The sequence below is a fragment of the Artemia sp. Qi Xiang Cuo genome, chromosome 4 (genome assembly GCF_049724085.1).
Source record: "Artemia sp. Qi Xiang Cuo chromosome 4, ASM4972408v1, whole genome shotgun sequence".
Lineage (NCBI taxonomy): Eukaryota > Metazoa > Arthropoda > Branchiopoda > Anostraca > Artemiidae > Artemia > Artemia sp. Qi Xiang Cuo.
In genome coordinates this window covers 32,751,899-32,773,249 of record NC_142797.1, presented here as the reverse complement: position 1 = coordinate 32,773,249, position 21,351 = coordinate 32,751,899, and the positions used below count along the sequence as shown (strand labels likewise).

General features: G+C 36.6%; 1 protein-coding gene across 1 annotated transcript in view; it reads left to right on the top strand.

The window, feature by feature from the left end:
- The window catches only part of LOC148953025 (NF-X1-type zinc finger protein NFXL1-like), a 59,087-nt gene that overhangs the window by 10,279 nt on the left and 27,457 nt on the right, over positions 1–21,351 (top strand). Inside the window, exons 2-5 of the mRNA XM_089088232.1 lie at positions 15,485–15,615; positions 18,552–18,700; positions 19,361–19,539; positions 20,549–20,811. Of these exons, the coding sequence (XP_088944358.1) occupies positions 15,485–15,615; positions 18,552–18,700; positions 19,361–19,539; positions 20,549–20,811 (722 nt within the window). The remainder of the gene's footprint in view (positions 1–15,484; positions 15,616–18,551; positions 18,701–19,360; positions 19,540–20,548; positions 20,812–21,351) is intronic.

The following is a 21,351-nucleotide window of genomic DNA, read 5'->3' as shown; positions in this document are numbered from 1 at the left end:
CAAATATATAAGTTTCATCAAGTTTAATCTTACTTATCAAAAGTTACGCGCCTGAGAAAATTTGGCTGATTTTGGAAAAAAGGGGGAAAGACCCCCTAAAAGCTATAGAACCTTAATGAAAATCACATCATCATATTCAGCCTATCAGAGAATCCTACTGTAGAGGTTTCAAGCTCCTATCTACAAAAATGTGGAATTTTCCATTTTTGCCAGAAGAAAGATCACGGATGCCTGTTTATTTTTCATTTTTTTATTTTTTTTTTCCCAGGGGTGATCGTATCGACCCAGTGGTCCTAGAATGTCGTGGGAGGGCTCATGGGAACGGAAATTAAAAGTTCTAGTGCCCTTTTTAAGTGACAAAAAAAATGGAGGGCAACTAGGCCTCCCACGCTCATTTTTTTCCCAGAGTCACCCGATCAAAATTTTGCGATAGCCATTTTGTTCAGCATGGTCGAAATATTATAACTATGTCTTTTAGGATGACTTAATCCCTCGAAGCCCCCAGGGGGAGGGCTGAAAGTTATGAACTTTACCCAATGTTAACATACAGTACTAGTTATTGGGAAGTATACAGACGTTTTCTGGGGGAATTTTTTCTGGTCGTGGGGGTTGAGGATTGGTTGGGGGTTATATGGGAGGATCTTTTCATGAAGGAAGTTTTCATGGGGGAAGGGACATTGCTATGAAGGGGGCGCTGGGTTTCCCATCATTATTTTTAAAAAAAATCAGAAATTAAATATAAAAAAACAAGTTTTTCTACTGAAAGTAAGGGGAGGTGAAAGTAAGGGTGGTGTTGACTAAGGGGAGAACCCCCTCATATACGTAATAACATATACGTAAAAAAAAACACAAGCAATACGGCTCTATAGTAATCAAAACTTTTAAAAACGGAATTTTGATGTCAATAAATGTATCAAAAGAATGGGCTTATAATGCTGATTCTAAATATATAAATTTTATTCAGTTTAGTATTACTCATCAAAGGCTACGAGCCTGAGAAAATTTACCTTATTTTTTAAAGAGGGAAGAAACATCCCCTACAAGTGAAAGAATTTTAATGAAAATCCCACCGTCAGATTCAGCGTATCAGAAAACCCTATTACATAGGTGTCAAGCTCATATCTGCAAAAATCTGCAACGTATTTTTTGCCAGAAGAAAAATATACGAATATAGAAGTTCGATACGTAAGTTAATTTGTAAATTACGTCAGAACCAAATTTAGAGACAGCCATTTAGCAAAAGAAGAGTAAAATTTTTATGCAAATTTGTTTACTTATTCAATGACGGTGAGCCAAAATAAAAGCTGCATTAACTAAAAAACGATCCGAAATTAAATAAAAAAAACAAGTTTTTTAAACTGAAAGTAAGGAGCGACATTAAAACTTAAAACGAACAGAAATTATTCCGTATATGAAGGGGCTGTCCCCTCCTCAACGCCTCGCTCTTTACGCTAAACTTTGACTCTGTCTCACAACTTTATTTTTTAAAACAATAAAAAACTTTAGCGTAAAGAGCGAGGCGTTGAGGAGGGGATAGCCCCTTTCATATACGGAATAATTTCTGTTCGTTTTAAGTTTTAAAGTCGCTCCTTACTTTCAGTTAAAAAAAATTTTTTTTTTTATTTAATAATAGACAGTGATGATGATAACAGTGATAGAATTCACAAAAATACGAGATATTTCGGTCACATATGCAGTGACCGTCATCAGTTGTAAAACTTTTACTAAAAATTTTACAGTTTTAAAGTTTTAAAAGTTTTAAAGTTTAAAAGTTTTACTACTGATGATGGTTACTACATATGTGACCAAAATATCTAGTATTTTTGTGAATTTCTATCACTATTATCATCATCACTGTCTATCTAAAGGATTTTATCCCTATTTGAACTTTTTTTAAGAGTATAAAAGTAAAGCACTTTTTGATTGTTGCTTGATTAATTTTTTTTCGTTTCATTTGGCATCACTTCTGCACAATGAGCTCAGTTCAATGATTGACCGTCGTTTTGGATTTGAAAAGGACAATCCATGATTTATTTGTAGACAAGTTCGAAGTCACTACAGACTCGCTTTAGAATTTGTATCACACCTTAAAATTCTCCGTTTTATCAGAGGCCGCGCTGTAGCGTTGCCTATAGTAAAGGCCATACGGCTCCAATGTTTTATTATTATTATTTTTTCCAGAAGCACTTCATATGGAAGGGGTCGTCGTAGAAACTTCAAAGGGGGCTCATTCGATTGTAAATCGAGATGTTCTAGTGCCCTTTTTAATAGTCGAAAATGATTGGAGGGCAACTAGCCCCTCCCCCCCCCCCCCCGCCCATCATTTCCCCAAACACATCTAATCAAAAGTTTGAGATAGTCATTTTGTTCAGCGTAGTTGATTTCCAGATAGAAAATATATTTTTGAGGAGAACACTCCCCCACAACCCTCAGGGCAAGGGTTTTAAGTTATGCCCTGGGGGCATATAAGGTTTTTATAGAAGGCGTTGTCGTAGAAACTTCAAAACAGGCTCATTCGATTGGAAATTAAAGGGCTAGTGTCCTTTTTAATAGTCGAAAATGATTGGAGTGAAACTAGCCCTGGGGGCATATAAGGTTTTTATAGAAGGTGTTGTCGTAGAAACTTCGAAAAAGGCTCATTCGATTGGAAATTCAAAGGGCTAGTGCCCTTTTTAATAGTCGAAAGTGATTGGAGGGCAACTAGCCCCCCCCCCACGCCCATCACTCCCTTAAACACATCCAATCAAAATTTTGAGATAATCATTTTGTTCAGCGTAGTTGATTTTCACATAGAAAATATGTTTCTGAGGAGGACAATCCCCCAAAACCCTCAGGACAAGGGTTTTAAGTTATGCCCTGGGGGCATATAAGGTTTTTATAGAAGGCGTTGTCGTAGAAACTTCAAAAAAAGCTCATTCGATTAGAAATTCGATTAGAGGCTCATTCGATTGGAACTATTAAAAAGGGTACTAGCCCTTTTTAATAGTCGAAAGTGATTGGAGGGCAAATAGCCCCCCCCCCCCTACGCCCATCATTTCACAAAAAAAATCTAATCCAAATTTTGAGATACCCATTTTGTTCACCGTAGTTGATTTCCGGATAGAAAAATATTTTTGAGGCGGAAGATCCCCTACATCCCTTAGGGCAAGATTTTTAAGATATGCCCTGGGGGGGTGTAAGGTTTTTAAATAAAGAGTTGTTGTAGAAACTTCAAAAAATGCTCAATCGAGTGAAAATTAAAAGGGATAGTGTGCTTTTTAATAGTCGAAAGTAATTGGAGGGCAACTAGCCCCCCACACCCATCATTCCCCCCAAACACAGCCAATCAAAATTTTGAGATAGCCATTTTGTTCAGCGTAGCTGATTTCCGGATAGTAAATATGCTTTTGAGGACGACACTCCCCCACAATCCTCAGGGCAAGGGTTTTAAGCTATGCCCTGGGGGCTTGTAAGGTTTTTGTAGAAGGCGTTGTCCTAGAAACTTCATAAAAGGATCATTCGATTGGAAATTCAAATGGATAGTGCCCTTTTTAATATTAGAAAGTGATTAGAGGGCAACTAGCCCCCCCCCCCCCCACGCTCATCACTCTCCCAAACACATCCAATCAAAATTGTGAGATAGCCATTTTGTTCAGCGTAGTTGATTTTTACATAGAAAATATGTTTTTGAGGAGGACACTACCCCACAACCCTTAGGGCAAGGGTTTTAAGTTATGCCCTGGGGGCATATAAGGTTTTTGTAGAAGGCGTTGTCGTAGAAACTTCAAAAAAGGCTCATTCGATTTCAAGTTCAATGGGTTACTTCCCTTTTTCATAGCCGAAAGTGATTGGAGGGCAACTAGCCCCCCCCCCCACGCCCATCATTCCCCCAAACACATCCAATCAAAATTTTGAGACAGCCATTTTATTAAACGTAGTTTTAAGGTCTGGAAATTAGGTCTTTGAGGATGAGTACTCCCCCACAGCCCTCAGGGCAAGGTTGTAATTTAAGGATTCTCCGAATCCTTCGTATTATTTTTTATGGAAGGGATGCTCGTATAAACTTTAGAGATGACTCATTTGATTGTAAATTTAAAGTTATCGTTCACTGTTTAATAGTAAAAATATTTTGGAGGGCAACTAGCCCCCCCCCCTCCTCCACGCCTTAAATGCACCAGATAAAAATTTTTCTAAAAATAGTTGTAAGGTTAAGTAACAAAACTCTGGTGTCGACAAAACCCCCCAGGGCCCGGGGGCACGAATGGATTCTCGTATAAACTTCAGAGAGGGCTCATTTGATTGGAAATTGGAAGTTCTAGTCCAGCTCTTACGAGTCAAAATCGATCGAAGGGCAAATACCCCCCCCCACGCCCTTTTTCCCCACCCCTCCCTTTGAACTAATTCTGTTTATACCCAAAGGCCCAATGAGAGTTAGAATGTTTTGGTATTAACACACACCTATTAGGCATCTGCTCTCCTCCCTAACAAGGAAAGAATAATTTTAAGTAGTAGGTTAAATATGTCACTCAGTTGTATATTTCTTTCTATAACTTAGACAGTCCTAGTCAGTGAGTTGTAAATAATTATATGAATTTGGCATAATTTTTCACTCATTTATATATTTCTTCAAACAACTTGGGTGACAAGTATGTGAGTTACTCATATTTTTAGTAGTATTCTAAATATTGACCCGATTTATATATTTATGTATATAAGTTATATGCCTAGTCATTCAGTTACACATATTTGTAAGTAGTAGGCTAAATATGGCACTCATTTATATATTTCTTTAAAGAACATTGGGAAAAAGAGTCATTGATTAGCACATATCTTCCGTAGTATGTCAAATTGGTCACTGAGCGATTTATTTCTGTATATAACTTATATATGCTTAATCAGTGAGTTATGTATCTTAATAAGTAGTAAGTTAAATATGTGACTCAGTTTTTGCGTTTGCAAAACAAGTGATCTGTTTATCTGGCCTCCCCCAGGCCATTCAGCGTGTCCCCAGGTGGCGATAGGGGAACGCTGTACAGATATGTAGGGTACCTCCACAGGAGGAACGGACCAAGGCGAGCCTTGTCCCTGGGGGTCCATAATAGAAACTGAGGCACCCTCGCCCGGGGTCATAAATTCAGGCGGAGGAGGAAGAAGGCCCCTCAAATGTAAACTCAAAAGGGCCCACTGGTCTGTCCACAAGTTCCATGAGTTGCAAACCTTCTCCCAGCAATGGGTTAAATTGCATGGTGATGCAGAACACCATCGCGGGAGGATCCCCTATAGGAGGACAACTGTGGCAGGGCGTAAGATCCAGATCTAGGGACAACGGCCTCTGCAAAGGGCTGCCTCGACCCTTTCGGGGTACCTGCAAGACTGGGGACCTTGCGGTCAACTCTATTCCCACTTGAGGAGTGGCGCCCCTCGAGGAAATTATAGCCTAGTAAAAGACACAGCATTCGCACGTGATTCTGACTAATGGACAATTCTTCTGGGATTGGTATGTTTTGATGGGCGTCTTTGGGCTGAAAAACCTCTTCCTATCTAATTTATCTATTACGGGTTGCCTCCCCCTAGTAGCATAATATTTGTAGGCATGAATATATAATGAGTCAGAGGAAATAGGCTTGAGACTGTCTGTGCAGGATTTCGACTCTTGTTGATAGAAGAGCATCGCCAAGTGCTGAAAACCATGTTGTGACCAAGATGGGCCCAGGATTGCACAAAGCCTCGATTCATGGAGGTCCCAGGGACTTCTTGCTGTCCGGTCCTAAGCCGGCTTAAGCACTTCGGTGTAGACTTGAGAAGATATGTGATCCCCGTCCTGCACTGGTATCCGGGATCATTGCTTTTCCTGAGGCGAAACAAATTACAATGATTTAAAGAAAATTGGAACTTGGAATGTCACAACATTAAAAAATTAATATTATATTGAAATTTTGACTTACGAATTCAGACAATTTGAGGTGGATTTGTTAGAAGTATCAGAAACTCATATCCCTGAGGCAGGAAGTATGAAATTAGGTGATATAGAATTTGTTTACTCAGGCAGGAAGGATGGGTTACATAGACAGGGAGTAGGGCTCATGATGAATAAGGAAGCTGCTAAGTCTTGTTTAGGCTGGGAAGGTATTAATAATAGAATACTAAGTGCTCATTTTATGACTAGAAAGTTCATGGTATCAGTTATAGTAGTATACGCCCCTGTAGAACCGACTGATGGAGATACTAGTGACTCAGATGAATTTTACTTACAGTTGCAGGAGCAAATAGACAAGGTCCCAGGTAGAAATATGATGTTATTGCTGGGAGATTTTAATGCCCAGGTTGGTAGAAATAATGATAGATGGTATCCCAGCTTAGGTAAATTTGGTGTAGGAAAAGAAAACAGTAATGGATACAGACTTTTGCAATCTTGTAGGTATAACAATCTAGTTATAACCAATACGGTGTTTGGTCATAAAATGGCTCATAAGCTAACATGGTATTCACGTGATGGTAAGACAGGAAACGTTATTGATTATGTCATAGTAAACCGAAGACTCGCAGGATCAATACAAGATACTAGGTTATATAGGAATGCTGTTATTGATGTTAAAAGTAAAGATCACCGTATAGTAATGTATAGGTTTAAGTTAAAACTAAATTATTGGAAGGGTAGTTACCTCCCTGGAAGTTATTATGTTAGTAGACTCCAGGATGAGACTCTGGGAGAAAATTTCCAGGACCAGTTGAATACTAAAGTTAAGAGTTTAAAATTTTATAATGTGGAAGATGGTTGAAATAATTTTAGAAAAATAATTTCTGAAGTTGCTGAAGGTGTATTAGGGAAGAAAGCTAGAACTGCAGCTAAGAATATTAGTTAAAAAGCTTTATATTTAATAGAAAGGAGAAAGGACTTGTACAAGAATTATCTGAGTGATAGATCGCATGAAAACAAAAGAAATGTAAAGAAAGTGGAGAAAGCATTGAAATTTGAACTAAGGAGGTGTGAAGTGGAGGCCATGGATAAAATTGCGGAAGATTTAGAAGATGCAGCTAGACGGCATAATAGTAAAATATTGTACTGGCACGTTAACAAATTGAGAGGTAGTAGTCAATCCGGACTTGTCCCAGTTAAAGATAGGAAAGGGGTGGCAATTAGCGATAAGGAAAAAGCTAAAGCGAGATGGGCCGAACATTTTTAGAATTTGCTTAACCGAGATAGAGTTGCAGGAAAAAATATAGAGGAAAATGAAAAGTTTGTGATACCTTGGGTGTGAAGGAAGATTTGTTTTGTGAGGAGGAATTAGCAACAGTACTAAAAGGATTAAAGAATAATAAGGCTTCAGGTGCTGATAGGGTAGTAAATGAGTTTCTTAAATATGTTGGCTCTGAGGTTAGAAATAAGTTACTGAAGATTATGAATATGATTTTTGAAAAAGGGGAAGTACCTAACAATTTTAGGAAAACCTCAATTAAGCCACTTTATAAGAAAGGTGATAAAAGTGAGTGTGGTGATTATCGAGGCATTAGTCTGGTCTCTTTAGGCAGCAAATTACTTAGTAGTATGATACTTTTTAGACTGAGAGATGCAGTAGACAAAGTTTTAAAGGAAGAGCATTGCGGTTTTAGAAAAGGCAGAGGATGTGTTCACCAAATTTTAACTCTTAGTCTAATAATTGAGAAGTGCCTAAGTTTTCAAACATCTTTGGTCCTCAGTTGGTCCTTTTGGTCCTTTGGTCATTATGAGCAAGCGTTCGATTCTGTTGATAGAGGAGCTTTAGTAAAGGTTTTATCCTTGTATGGTATACCAGACAAATACATTAAAGTTATTAGTGCTATGTACGAGAATAACACTGCTGCGGTTAAGGTAGGAAATGCGGTTAGCAGCTGGTTTTGTATTAAATCAGGAGTTAAGCAGGGTTGTGTTTTATCCCCCTTTATATGGATTATTTTGATGGACTTTGTTTTAAGGAGCACAGGAAAGGCAATGGGAGACCACGGAGTCAAATGGGGAGGAAAAAGTCTCCTGGACTTGGATTATGCTGATGATTTAAGTATCCTAGATGAAAGTTTTAGCAAAATGAATGAAGTTTTACAGGTTTTGCGAGTTCAGTGTGCTAGTATTGGCTTGAAAATTAATGTTAGGAAGACTAAGTCACTAAGGCTAGGAATAAGTGAAGATGAAAAGGTGACGTTGGGTAATGAAAAGATTGATCAGGTGGGCAGTTTCACTTACCTTTGTAGTATTATTAGTAAAGATGGTGGGAGCAGTGAAGATGTTAAAAATAGAATAGCCAAGGCTCAGGGTGTTTTTTCACAGTTAAAAAAAGTCTGGAAGAATAGGAAGATAAGTCTGCAAACCAAAATTAGAATATTAGAAGCTGCAGTGATGAGAGTGATCAAATATGGCTCTGAAGCATGGACACTCTGAAAGGAGGATAAAGATTTGCTAGATGTTTTCCTGAGAAATTGCTTAAGGATTGTCCTTGGCACCTGGCTGACTGACCGTATTTCAAACAATAGGCTATACGAAAAATGTGGTTCAAGACCGCTTTCTAGGTCTATAATGAAAGAAAGGTTGAGGTGGTTAGGGCATGGTGTGCGGAGGAAGGATGACAGATTGCCGAAGATTGTTCTTTTTGGCAAACCGTCTAGGGCTAAACCGAAAGCAGGCCGCCCTCGTCTGGGGTGGGAGGACGTCATAAGGACAGATTTAAAGGACATGGGACCTTCGTGGGTGGGTGTAAAAAAGGGAGGCTTTGAATAGATTGGGGTGGAGGAGGAGCGTGCGTAGCTGTGTTGGCCTCAGGCGGCTTGGTGCTGCGATGAGTTGTTAGTAGTTAGTAGTAGTTATGGCTCTTTACTTAGGTAACGCTATAGCATTGCTTCTGACCTAAAAAGTTCAGTAGAAATTTCAGCTTCCATTTTTATTAATATCCGAAATTATCTGAGGGGAATATGTTTGGGGAGCATATTCCACGGCTGGGAAATTTCTGCTAGGTGGAATTTAACGCGGGGGAATTATCAGTAGGAAAAAAATGTTCTTTGAGGGGGGAGGAATTTCCCAGGGTTGGGTTTTCCAAATGTGAATTATTCAGGGAGGGGACGACTAAACCCATTCGATAATATTCTAAATTTTACATCTGAAAGTAACGGGAATAAAGAATCAACGGAAATGTCAGAGATAGCACTTCAGGTTCCTTTAGACGATTTTGTTCGTGTCTTGAAAAAAACATTTTCAAAAGACAGATTAATTTCTTTTGTTTTACTTTCTCTGTGGCTGCTCAATTATGCATGTGAGGGGGGAGACTTCGCCCCACCACTGTCTCCGCTAAGGTTTCAGTTTTTATCTCAAGCCTTAAAAATGAGCGCAATGCGATAAAAGCATAACTCAAAATAACATATATAGAATAATATATGCACATAACACGGAACAATTAATCAAAATTGCATATTATGAGTTGAGGCTCACCCAAATGATGGGCCAGGGGGCTCACCATTCCACAATCTATGAAATCAATCCTGCAATAACTGAAAATATAAAGTATTTTTGGGTATTTTAACGTCTTCCACAACTCAAACGGTCCAACATTCTACAGCCCAATGAGTCTGTCTAATCTCCTAAATCGGGAACGGAGGAGATAAGTGAAGTTCCGCCCCGTATTGGATGAGTCTCCATCCTCCCCCTCCCCCTCTCCAACTGGCTACGCGAAAGTTGTCTTCCTTCTGCCAACTACGCCCCCCCCACCCAGGTAAAGTTTTGTATGGGAAGAACACATAGTAAATATATTATAATTGTCCAATTATAAGGTTAAAATACATACTATGTGATAGATGCAAAATTGCTTTGGCATACAAAATCCTATTAAGGTCAATTCCAAACAGTCGTGATCCCTTTGTGTCAGCAAGTGAAACGGTCAAAACCAGTGCTTCTACTTTTCGATTTCAATTTTCCCTATTTTTACATCAATTTTCCCCTAAATTCCCTATGTTTAGGTCTGATTTCTCCCTATTTTTCTCCCTAGAAAGAAGGGATATTTTGCTTTACATTTCCACACAATCTACATAATTGCATGATTTGCTGCTGCACAGCGCAACATCCAATTGTTATTATTTTTTTTTTACCTCAGATAATGATATATATATAACATCTTTTTCACTACCTAGAACACATAAGAAAGTTTAATTAATCGTCATCTCCCGCACTCCATCGCACTTGGCGTTTGCCTTTTTCTTGAAGCCAGTGACAGCTTTCGGTATGCTGACAGTTGATAAAGTTTTATCTTCGTTTTCAAACAGTAATTGACTTGAACAGGTGAGACTAGTGTGACATTCTCGAGACCATTTTGGATGTCTGTTTTGATTAATTTCAGGGGACTAAACAAACGCTCAGTGGGTACATTGCTAAAGGTTAAAGAGAAGATCAGTGATATGCGCGTCCGCAATTCCGGATACTTGATTTTGCCACTGCGAGTCTCCAGACTAAATATCTTTATTCAGTACCGCTAAACTGACGAGTTTTCAACTTGGGCATCTGCCAAATGAAGCTCAGTGACATCAGTCATTGCCTGTGACCTCCATTCTATGTCCATTTTCTGGAGGCAATACTTTTAGAACAGGAAATCTCACAAACAGTGGCCTTAGAGATTTTGGTTTCCAATTTCTTGCATTCCTTGGTTCAACCATAGCGTCTTCAAAGGGTCTTGGGTGTGCTTGATTATGACTAAATAGTTGTTTCAACAAGACTGGTAAAAGAGATCAATATTATCAGTTGGCCCTTGAGCATCCAAGAGTCCTTGCATTGAAATGCTTGCAGCTATTTCCACATATGTCTGGTTTAAAGGCAGGTGCTCCCTTGAAAGGTAAGGATCCAGTATGGTAAACAAAGCAACACTGTGAATATAGTCCAGTTTCATGAATTTAGATGCAACATCATTTAGAAGTTTGCTCACACTTGCCTTTAGGGAGTGAAGAACTGGAAGCTCAGATTGAAAAATTTTGTTGAATTTGTTGGAGAGGCCAAGAGAGTAGTCCATGAATTCAAGGTATAGCTTTGTCAACTTGATTTGTAATGTTGACCAGATAAAGTCATTGGTTGCAGTTGGGCCGTCAAACGTGGTTTCTATGAAATACTAAGTAATAGCAACCTGATGCTCAATAAGCCTCTTTATGCAAGTCAATGCGGGGAACAACCAATGCGTTTATCCTGGTTCAAGAAATGAGTGATTTTGATTGAAAGAACTCCGGAAATTCAGCATACTTATCTTCTATGAAAGTGCTTCTAGAAAAGTGGGTATATATATTTCACGCCAGGTCTTTTAATGTCTTTGGAAGTGACAAGGATGCATAGGATGAACATAAGTGAATAATATGGCATGAGCATTTCACATTCAATATATGGTACACCATGGCTCTCTTTAGTGTTGAAGCAGATCTATTGGCTCCAAACCTGACCTTAGTAGTATTTAAACAAAATCCAACAATATTTTGCTAGGGAATCGAGTTTTCTTTCAATGAGTTGTTTGGTGAAGTTAGTAAGACCCTCAGCCAATCCATCCCTAAATTCATTTTAGTGATGTTAAAGTTGAGGGTGTAAAGTTCATTTCCTACGCAAATATACTTTAGACTATGATTCAGGATGCAATTCTGACTATAGAGGTTTTCTTAGCTACCTAAATAATCCGTTAATATAAATCTTGCCCACAATTGCTTCATAGCCTAACCAATACTCCCTTATGTCGGTAGTTTACACCAATCAAAGTCATTGCATAAAAAATAAAATACATGCTAGGCTGCTTAAATAATGTTCCAGGGTTCAGTTTTTTGAGATTTCGGCAGTTACAGGACCGCCAGCCAGTTTCGCTACATAAGCTTTTTTAAAAACCGAGTAAATGCAATCTTTGACAGTTTTTCAGCCTTTTGTTTGAAAAAACAAAATTTTCCCTTAAAATCCTTACTTTACCGCAAATTTCCTTAAAAATCCTTACTTTACCCCAGATTTCCCTTTGTCCCTAGATTTAAAATAAGTGTCCCTAAAAGAAGTGGTTTCTCCCTAAAATAGGGTAATCTCCCTAGAAGTGGAAGCCCTGGTCAAAACACCCTTATTGGAGCTATTTTTTCAATCTATTCATTGTTGTCAATCGCTGTCCACAAGTTATGCAAGCTGACTATTCTTCATATATAAGGTTTTTATTAAAGAAGTAATTGTATAGACTTTGATAAAAGCCTCATTCGAAATAAATTGAAAGTTCTAGATCCGTTTTTATAGTCAAGAATAATTGGACAGTAAGCAACCCCCTCCCCCATGCAATAAAAACTCGAAACTTTTTGCAATCAAAAACTAAAAAAATTCAATTAAAAAAAACTTTCCGAAACATAGTTTTTTCAAAGAAAAGTAAAGGCCATTTTAAACTTAAGCTCAGGAGATATGGATACCTGTTAAAATTCAAACTCAAAACTACCAGAAATTACTATTAAAGAATAAATGAAACCGAAAACGAGCAGAAATTAAATAAACAATCATAGCAAAAAACATACAACAAGTAATAATATAAATGAATAAATAGATTTTAAAGCGAGTAATGCTTAGATTGAATATGAAAATCAAGCTTAAAACGCAAAAAAATACTTTGCTATTAAAGTATAAATAAAACTTAAAACGAACAGAAATTAAATAAACAATCAATGCAAGCAAACATACAATGTATATTAATGTAAGTGAGTAAATAAATCTTAAAACGAGTGAAACCTAAATTGAATATGCAAATGAAGTTTGAATCGAATAAAAATAACTACAAACAAGAGTGTGGGTATCGCCTCACTGCAGAAGCCTAAAACCTACTGCGTCATTGCGCTTTACTGAAAACGAATTATATTACAAATGTTTTCTTTTGTACTTAATATTGAAAACAAATATTAGAATTACAGTAAAATTTTGAACTGATGAGCTTTCAGCAATTAATATCATTATACATCAAATGTTCAGTTTAATTTATTAGTCCTTTCCAAGATTGGTCAAGACAAATATAGTTTCACTACAAACAAAATTTGGATACTGCCCCCTTCTTTAACTGCAAAAACCTAATGCCATCTGCGTCATTGGCGCTTCACCGAAAACGAATTACTCTTATATTACAAATTTATTCCATTCCAGTTCTTACAGCTTTGAAAATGAAAATAAAAATTACAGTGAAAAAAAAATCTTGAACTGATGGATCTTTCAACAATTAATATCATTATATATCTAATATTCAGTTTGATTTTGTTTATATTTTCCAAGACTATTCAAGACTCATATAGTTTTCAGTAAGGCGCCAATGACGCAGTAGGTTTTAGGCTTCTGCAGTGAGGCGATACCCAAACTCTTGTTTGTAGTTATTTTTATTCGATTCAAACTTGATTCGCATATTCAATTTAATTTTCACTCGTTTTAAGATTTATTTATTCATTTACATTAATATATATTGTATATTTGTTCGCTTTGATTGTTTATTTAATTTCTGTTCGTTTTAAGTTTCATTTATACTTTAATAGCAAACTATTCTTTTCGTTTTAAGCTTGATTTTCATATTCAATCTAAGCATTACTCGCTTTGAATATATTTATTCATTTATATTATTACTTGTTGTATATTTTTTGCTATGATTGTTTATTTAATTTCTGTTCGTTTGGGTTTCATTTATTCTTTAGTAGTAATTTCTGGTCGTTTTGAGTTTGAATTTTAACAGGTATTTGTATCTCCTGAGCTTAAGTTTAAAATGGCCTTTACTTTTCTTTGAAAAACTTATTTTTCGGAAAGTTTTTTTAATTAACAGAGAGAAATAACTAAATAACTAATTAACAGGTGAGACCAAGATGTTACCTGATAAATCAATCCATTATTGTTTATGCTGTGTAATGACTTTAAACTAATTATTTTTATGCTTATTATTATTATTATTTTAAATTAAGTTCTTAATATAATTTTAATTGTATACTGAAAGTTACTGATATCACAGCTCCTATAGGACTATGAAAAGCGTTATAGATTAGTTTGCTGTTATGAGGCTACGTATTTACTTTTGACTCCTAAATCAGTATTCTTTTTTTTGTACTTGGCTTTTGTGTTTTCAGTAAAGCGCTTTCAGTAATGTTTGATAGACTGTGAAGCAATAATTTTTGTTCGTTTTAAGTTTCAACTTCGCTGTTTACTTCCCTCAGAAAAACTTTTTTAAATAAATTATTAGTAAAGATGAGGGATGTAGTGAAGATGTGAAAAATGGAAAATTTAATATGCAGGGTGCGTTTTAGCAGTTAAAAAATTTGAAGAATAGGAAAAGAAGTCTGGAACTCATCCTCGAATATTGCAAACCACAGTAATGATAATGGTTAAACATAAGGGATAAAAACGTAAATAATACGTTATTGGAATTTACAGTCCCTACTCGGGGTAGGCTACTGATATCCGCTTCATAGCCCTTCAGCCAGGGAGTGCAATGGGGGGCTGGGGGCCAGCCATTCTGTGCTTTCGCATACCCTTTTTGTTTACCTTACCTAGATTTCTCCAGGTACCCATTTAGAGCTGGGTCGACTCTGGCTGAGCTTGCAGAGTCACGCCACTGATCCCTGTTCTAAACCAAATAACCAGCAACACCTGGACTCGAATCCCTGTCCTCGCGGAAAAAGGTTTTCAAGAGTAGCATGCTAACCACCCGGCTAGGGTGGCTTAAATATGGGGACTGGAAAGACTTAGGAACATTTTTTAGATATTTTCTAGGGGAATGTTCTAAGAATAGGTTTAGGTACTTGTTTTACTGACCATATATCAGACAATAAGCTGTACAAAAAATTAGTTTGATCTCACTTTCTTGAGCTACAATGAAAAAAAAGAGGTTAAGATGCTGGGCCACTTTTTATGTATGAAGGATGACTGATCGGCAAATATTGTCCTTTTTGGCTATCCATCTGGGTCAAATTAAAAATTAGATCGTCCCTGAATGGGGGGGTGAGAGGTCATAAGAAAGGATTTCTAGGAAATTGGAACTTTGAAAGAGGGAGTAAAGGGTTAAGCTCTGATTAAATTGGGATGGACAAGGAGCATGCGTAGATGTTGGTCTTGGGTGGCTTGGCGCTGTAGTGTGCTATTAGTAGTAGTAGTAGTAGTATATTTTGTCCTATAACAAATATATATATTTTTTTTTAGCCAAAGTGCAAGAACTGACACTTAACCAATTTTTTAGAATGAGGTATCAAAGCATTGTTCCAGAGTAGGGGGCTAAAACTCACAAATTGCTTGTTAAGGCTCGGATTTGTTTTAAGTTTTCTTGAAAGCTTTCTTCTATCGTCTCAGAGGGGAGGGGCATCAGACCATACTCCACCCTCCTGTGTAGTGGTCTGGATTCAAAAATAGTTGTCTTCTATCAATATATTATCTTAAGTTCTAAGAATATTGTCTGTATTGACTGCAGGATTATAGGATCTAATATGCTTATTTTTTTTGCTGAATGGTTGGGCTTAGTATTTTTTAAATCCAAATTGCTTTCAGATAATATTATAAATGCGTATGGTGGAGAAGTTGCTTCTCTTTCCCGCACAAAGGAGTTTCTGGAAGCAGCTCTTAGGAGTGAAGAAATCTGCTGCTTAATTTGTCTTGAAGGGATACAGAAAACTGATGCGGTAAGTTTTCCGATTTTGAATATTATGAATTACTGAGTAATTTTTCTTCATCTGTTTGCTAGCTATGATTAGCTTAGGTGGGCAGCCCTTGCCAAAAATCTTGATGTATAGAACAAAGAAATATTAAACAAAGTACTTTTGGTTCGACTATTGGAACTATTAATAAATATTTTTAGACTATCAAAATAAAATAAATTTTGTACATTTTCGATTGTTGTTTAAAATTCAATATTCAGCCATAAAAATGTAGAAATGAAACTTAATTTTTCAAAACCTTCGAGTTAGGAAGAAGTGGGGTGATGAAATCTACTATATTCACATACAATAAAAATTGTTATATGTACTATCGTTTATACTTGCACAAAAGGGGAGACTCACCCACCCTCCACATGAAGATAGATTTTTTTTTGCGTTTTGAAGTTCAGTTGAAAACGATGAAAACCCTCTGACCTAAAAAATATGAACACATATGCCAGTAAGTAAAATCAGGTTTTGGTGACCCAGTTGTTCATTTGGTTTGACAATTGACTGTGAAGTAAAGATGCTTTAATTTTGTGCTTACTGGCGTTTTTGTTTCTGATTTATAATTTCTGTCAAATTTTCTTGTGCTTATTGCTATGAAGGTCAATTGATTGTGTAGTTGCCGCTGGAATAACAAATTGTCTTGATGTAAAATAAGTATTTAATATTTTTTTTATTTATTTTTGGCTTATAGGTGCTTTTTAAAATTTCAACCTAGCCCATATCTACTCTTGAGCTGAGAAGGCCTCGACGTTAATATTATATGGCACCCAATTCTTAGCAATAACAGTTGAAAACCAAGGTCTTTGACCATCAACACTTTACAAAAATTGGGAAGCTGGAGGAAAGGTCAAATGGTAGAATTTATTAGCTTGACAGACAGCTTAGATGTCCAGTAACATATTTGGGTGCTGCAAATACACAGAGACAAAAGTCGATTTAAATTAGCTCATCTAGAAAAAAAAGAAAAAACTGAAGCATAAGAAAAGAAAAAAATCGCTTAAAGAAGGCGAATCATTATAAATACCATTCTGTTGAAATTGCATGGGTGACTGGAAAACGGACTACCAAGTTAAACTTCGACAAGTTCTGACAATACTTGAACAAAAAGTTCTATTCAGCCTAAACTAGCTTGAACATAAACATCTTAGAATATGGGTTTAAGACGTTGGGGTGCCAGCAGTATTTTGTGGAACACACTAAGATTCGCATGATAATACCTATATAGATTTCAACCGCTTTATAGCTTAAAACTGTCTGGTGGAAACTCAACTCAGACTGGGGTCAAACCGAGTCGCTAACACCTCAACCAGGTATAGCTTAATAATTGCCTCGAGCGTCACGGTTGGAGTCGGTTTGGAGAAAGCATACACCGTGGGTATAATCAAACCGAAATTATACCGCCGGGCAAGACCACCTTAATCTACAATATCGTACTTCTGGGTACCCTCTTCGTCAAGGTGTACCCAACTGAACTTCGGAGCTTAATAGTTTTCCCATGTTTCTCTAAGAGAAATTTACCAGGCATAAATTCCATTACTTCATAACTCTAGTAGCCTGTAAATAGGGAAAAATGAAAACTCAGTTGAACAATTAAAGAACTTACTTGTTGATTTCAAGACACAAAACTACTGCTGGTACTACTAACAACACACCGCAGCACCAAGCCGACTAAAGCCAACACAGATACGCATGCTCAAGACGCAAAAGATGCTGATTAAAAATGGTAAAAATCTTCTTTTTCAAATTTTCAGTGTTAGTTGTACAGTGTTGGCGTTCTGATCAATCGGGAACGACCGTTGGACACGATGTAAACATCTCGCCAAAACGAATGTATGACTTTTCCACCCTCAACTTGTTCCTAGCTAATTCCTTCCGGACGTTGCGAAAAATCTAGTTGGGTAAAGAGGATGACTCTCAGAGTGTATCCCTGGTGTGATTTTAGGACCAAAATGAATTAGCTGACTGCTTCAAAAGACGTAAAAGAATTTCCAACAAAAAGGGAGACAGAGATTAAAGAAAAGGGGTAAATTATGAAAAAACAAAATGATATTCATATGTTAACAAATTGGGGGTCCCTCGCCCAACACTATGGAAAATTAGGAGAACGACAAGTTTTAGAGGGAAACCTGAAAATGTCATTTTTCAATGTAGCTGGCCGTGATAACGCGTATCAGGTTTTTTTTTTTTTTTAGCAGTGACCTTCTAGATCTAAAAGCGAAAAAAGTATCTTGTTATGCAACTGATCTTTGAAATGGGAATTTGTGGGATCTTCTTAATGCAAGTTCTTTGCTTCTTTATTTCTAAAATTAACTCTGGAAACAGGATTTGGAAATTTTGTTGAAGCTTGAAAAGGGAAACAACGACGAATGACGCTTTTTTAAGAGGGATGGAATATTTCTACTCGTAGAATAGCTACTTTGGGGATATCTAGAATATAATCGCAGTTTGTTTTGGACTAAAATATAGCTCTAGAAACTCAAATGCGTGTTAAAATTTCTTTCCAAGCGGGAGTGGAGGGGGTAGAACATTGTATTTTTTAAAGTAGCCTATACTGTTTTGGGTAATTTTTCGTCCAATCATCCTCCACCTTCCTCCCTCTGTGCAGAAATGTTCTCCTTTTATAAGTTATAAGATTATTATTCTGCAGCTCCATATTTGCACAGGCTGTTTAATTTGTTTTTATAGCCTGTGTCCATTCTCTGGGCTTCAAAATTACTTTGCATGAATTTTCACGTTTCTAGCTTAAATAATGTACCTTATTTGTCAATGTAAAGAAAAAACATACATACTCGCACGCAAAAACGGAAATATAAAAATACATACACTTGGTACATTATTCTCATTTATGATGGTGACAGATTTTTAGTTGGCCTTGGACCAGAGCAAACGGTTAATTATTACTTATATTGTAGATATGGTCATGTGATTGCTGCTTTGAGTCTCTTCATATGAGCTGTGTGCAGAAATGGGGAAGAGATTCAATCAATTACCAGAAAGATGCAGCCATTGATCGCTTTGGTCCAAGTGCCGATATTGATGCCAAGTCTTTTAAATGGTCTTGGTGAGTTTTTTTTTTCGTTCTAGTAGGGTTCTTTATTTTTTTTTTCTTGCTAATCCTATGAAAACTGGTCTAAGGTTCTCATCCCCCTATCCCTGTCTCTCCTTCTTTCTATCTCTCTATTGCTTTCGTTTTTCCTTTTTTTTATCTATCCTCCCCCCTCTCTCTCTCCCTCTTTCTCTGTATGTTACTACCTTCTGAAATAAGAATGAGCAAGAGAAGGAAAGGAAAGGTCTAGATAACTAGCTACATAAATCGAAACGATAATTAATGCTTGGTTTAGTTTTAGGTTTTGTTGGTGTTGAAGATTGATAATAATTAACTTTACTATATATCACAGGGAAAAAAATTTTTAATGTCCATCTGCATTCAAAGACGAAAAAAAAACACAGATAGCTCCTTTTTGATGTGGCCCTGAAATCATACAGAATGATTTTTGAACTTTTCGCATGTGAAAAATTTTTAACTAAAAAATCCTTCCCGATTTCAAGGTGCCGGAATTCCCAGCGAAGAAGAACAAAGTCGACAAGGCCCAACCCGTTAAAAAACCTGTCAAACGACTTCCAAGTTGCTATAGATTTTTTGTTTTTATTCCTCTTTTTCCGTTTTTGTCACAAATTTTAGCTACTTGAAATATTCTATTTAATTTCTATCTCTTTGCAGCCCAAAATGTCGTACTGAGTATTCCTACAGTCTAATTCCTGAACGGTACTATTGCTTCTGCAAGAAAGCTGTCAACCCTTGCTATGATCCATGGCTTGTTCCTCATTCCTGTTCTGAAATCTGCCGAAAAGAGCTTAAACCAAAGTGTGGTCATAGATGTCTGCTGCCGTGTCATCCAGGTTCTTTTTAACTCGTTTTTTCTGTTATGTTGGTGCTTCGTTTTATTTTAGTCTCATATTGTGTAATGTGAGACAGCCTGCAGTGTTCAATCTTAGAGAAGGCAGCGGTATTACTCCTGTTATTCTCATGTTTTTTCCGTTAAAACCTGTTGAATATTTACTTATACATTTGACAATAATGCACGTACTAAAATACACTTTAGGATGGAATTTGTCAAATTGGCTGTAAAAAATTATTTGGTCTTGGGTAGCCAAAACTTTTTGTTACCATTTTCGTATGTTAGTCCTGATTTTTAAGGAACTACACCTCATGAGCGCACAAATTAAAAGTTAGTCAAGAGATTTAATCTTTAAAACTCATAAAATGTAAGTAGTCGACTTCGGCAGTTTGACTTCTGAGAGACTCAAATATCAATCTACATAAAAAATGGTAGGTAATTAAAATATAAACCTTTGTTTAACCCCTCTCTTTCTCTCTCTCTCTCTTTCTCCATCCCTCCTATTTTCATAAAGAATCTTGTTCTGGAGGCATACCTAGCCGCACCGGCAACTTAAATGGACTAAATTTGGTATAAGTCTGGTACTTCTGTTTTCTCATATTTATCTCAACGAAGGAAAGTCAACTAAAAATTTGGGATTCACTATAAACTTTATGTGTAATTAGAAGAAAGAAAGCGGTTCAGTTTGATATGTACCTCTAATTTTTTTTTCATAATTGGAATGAGTCTAAAGTTGTGTCCAAAATGAAAATTTCAAGTTGTTGATTTAAAACTTTCCAATTTGAGAAATCCTTCTGTTGTATTTTGAAAAAAAAAGCGGTATAATTGATTTTTTCTTGCGCTTCTTTTACAGGTTGGTTTTCATCTAAAAAATTATTTTTCGAATACCGGCATGTTTGTTTGTTATCCCATTTTCTCACAGCTAAAATTGCTCGTTGACTAATCCTTCCCTGTATTCTTTCCTTTCTTTGTTGTATTTTTGAAAGTTCGTCGTTGACTCTTAATTTTAGGACCTTGCCCTCCTTGTCCAAAAACAGTCAATGCGAAATGTCATTGTGAAAAATCATCTCCTAAAACCCTGCGATGTAGTTCCAAAACATGGTCCTGTGGAAAACCTTGTGGAAAGACTCTTAATTGTGGACAACACCCTTGTCAACAGCCATGTCACGAAGGTCCTTGTTCTCCTTGTGACAAGAGAAGTGTTCAGCGTTGTCAGTGTAGGAAAAAAACAATGGAAAGGCCTTGCTATACCCCAAATTGGCAATGCGAAATGGTACCAATTTTGATTTAACAATTCATTTATTTAATTCAGAGTGAGAGTTAGGGAAATTTTTGGACATAGCTGAGCCTTAAATGAAAGCTCAGTGACAAACTGCTTAAATGGATAACATATTTCAGTAAAATGTATTTTAAGGTTGGCTGGGAATGGGGAGTAGCGGAATAATATTATTACTCCTAGTCATATTCTAGATTAATCTTTTCATTGCAATAGTCCTACTATTACAGTCTTGCACAGATTTTACTCTTCTAAAAAAAAAAAACACAAAAAAAAACGTAATAACGACACCATTCTTTAGCCAATATTTTTCTTCTGATTAAACTAATTTAGTACGTTGATCGGTATTCTCTTTCGATCTCTGTATTCAACTACAAATTAGAAAGTGACATATGTCAACTAGAAACCCCGTTTCCGTGTACAACTAGAAAAACAGGAACAATTAGAAGAAAATGTTTTTTTTTTTTATTTCTTCTTCGTTCTCTTACCTCTATAAAAGGTATTATTGATTGCTGCCTATTTCTTTATTCTGTCTCT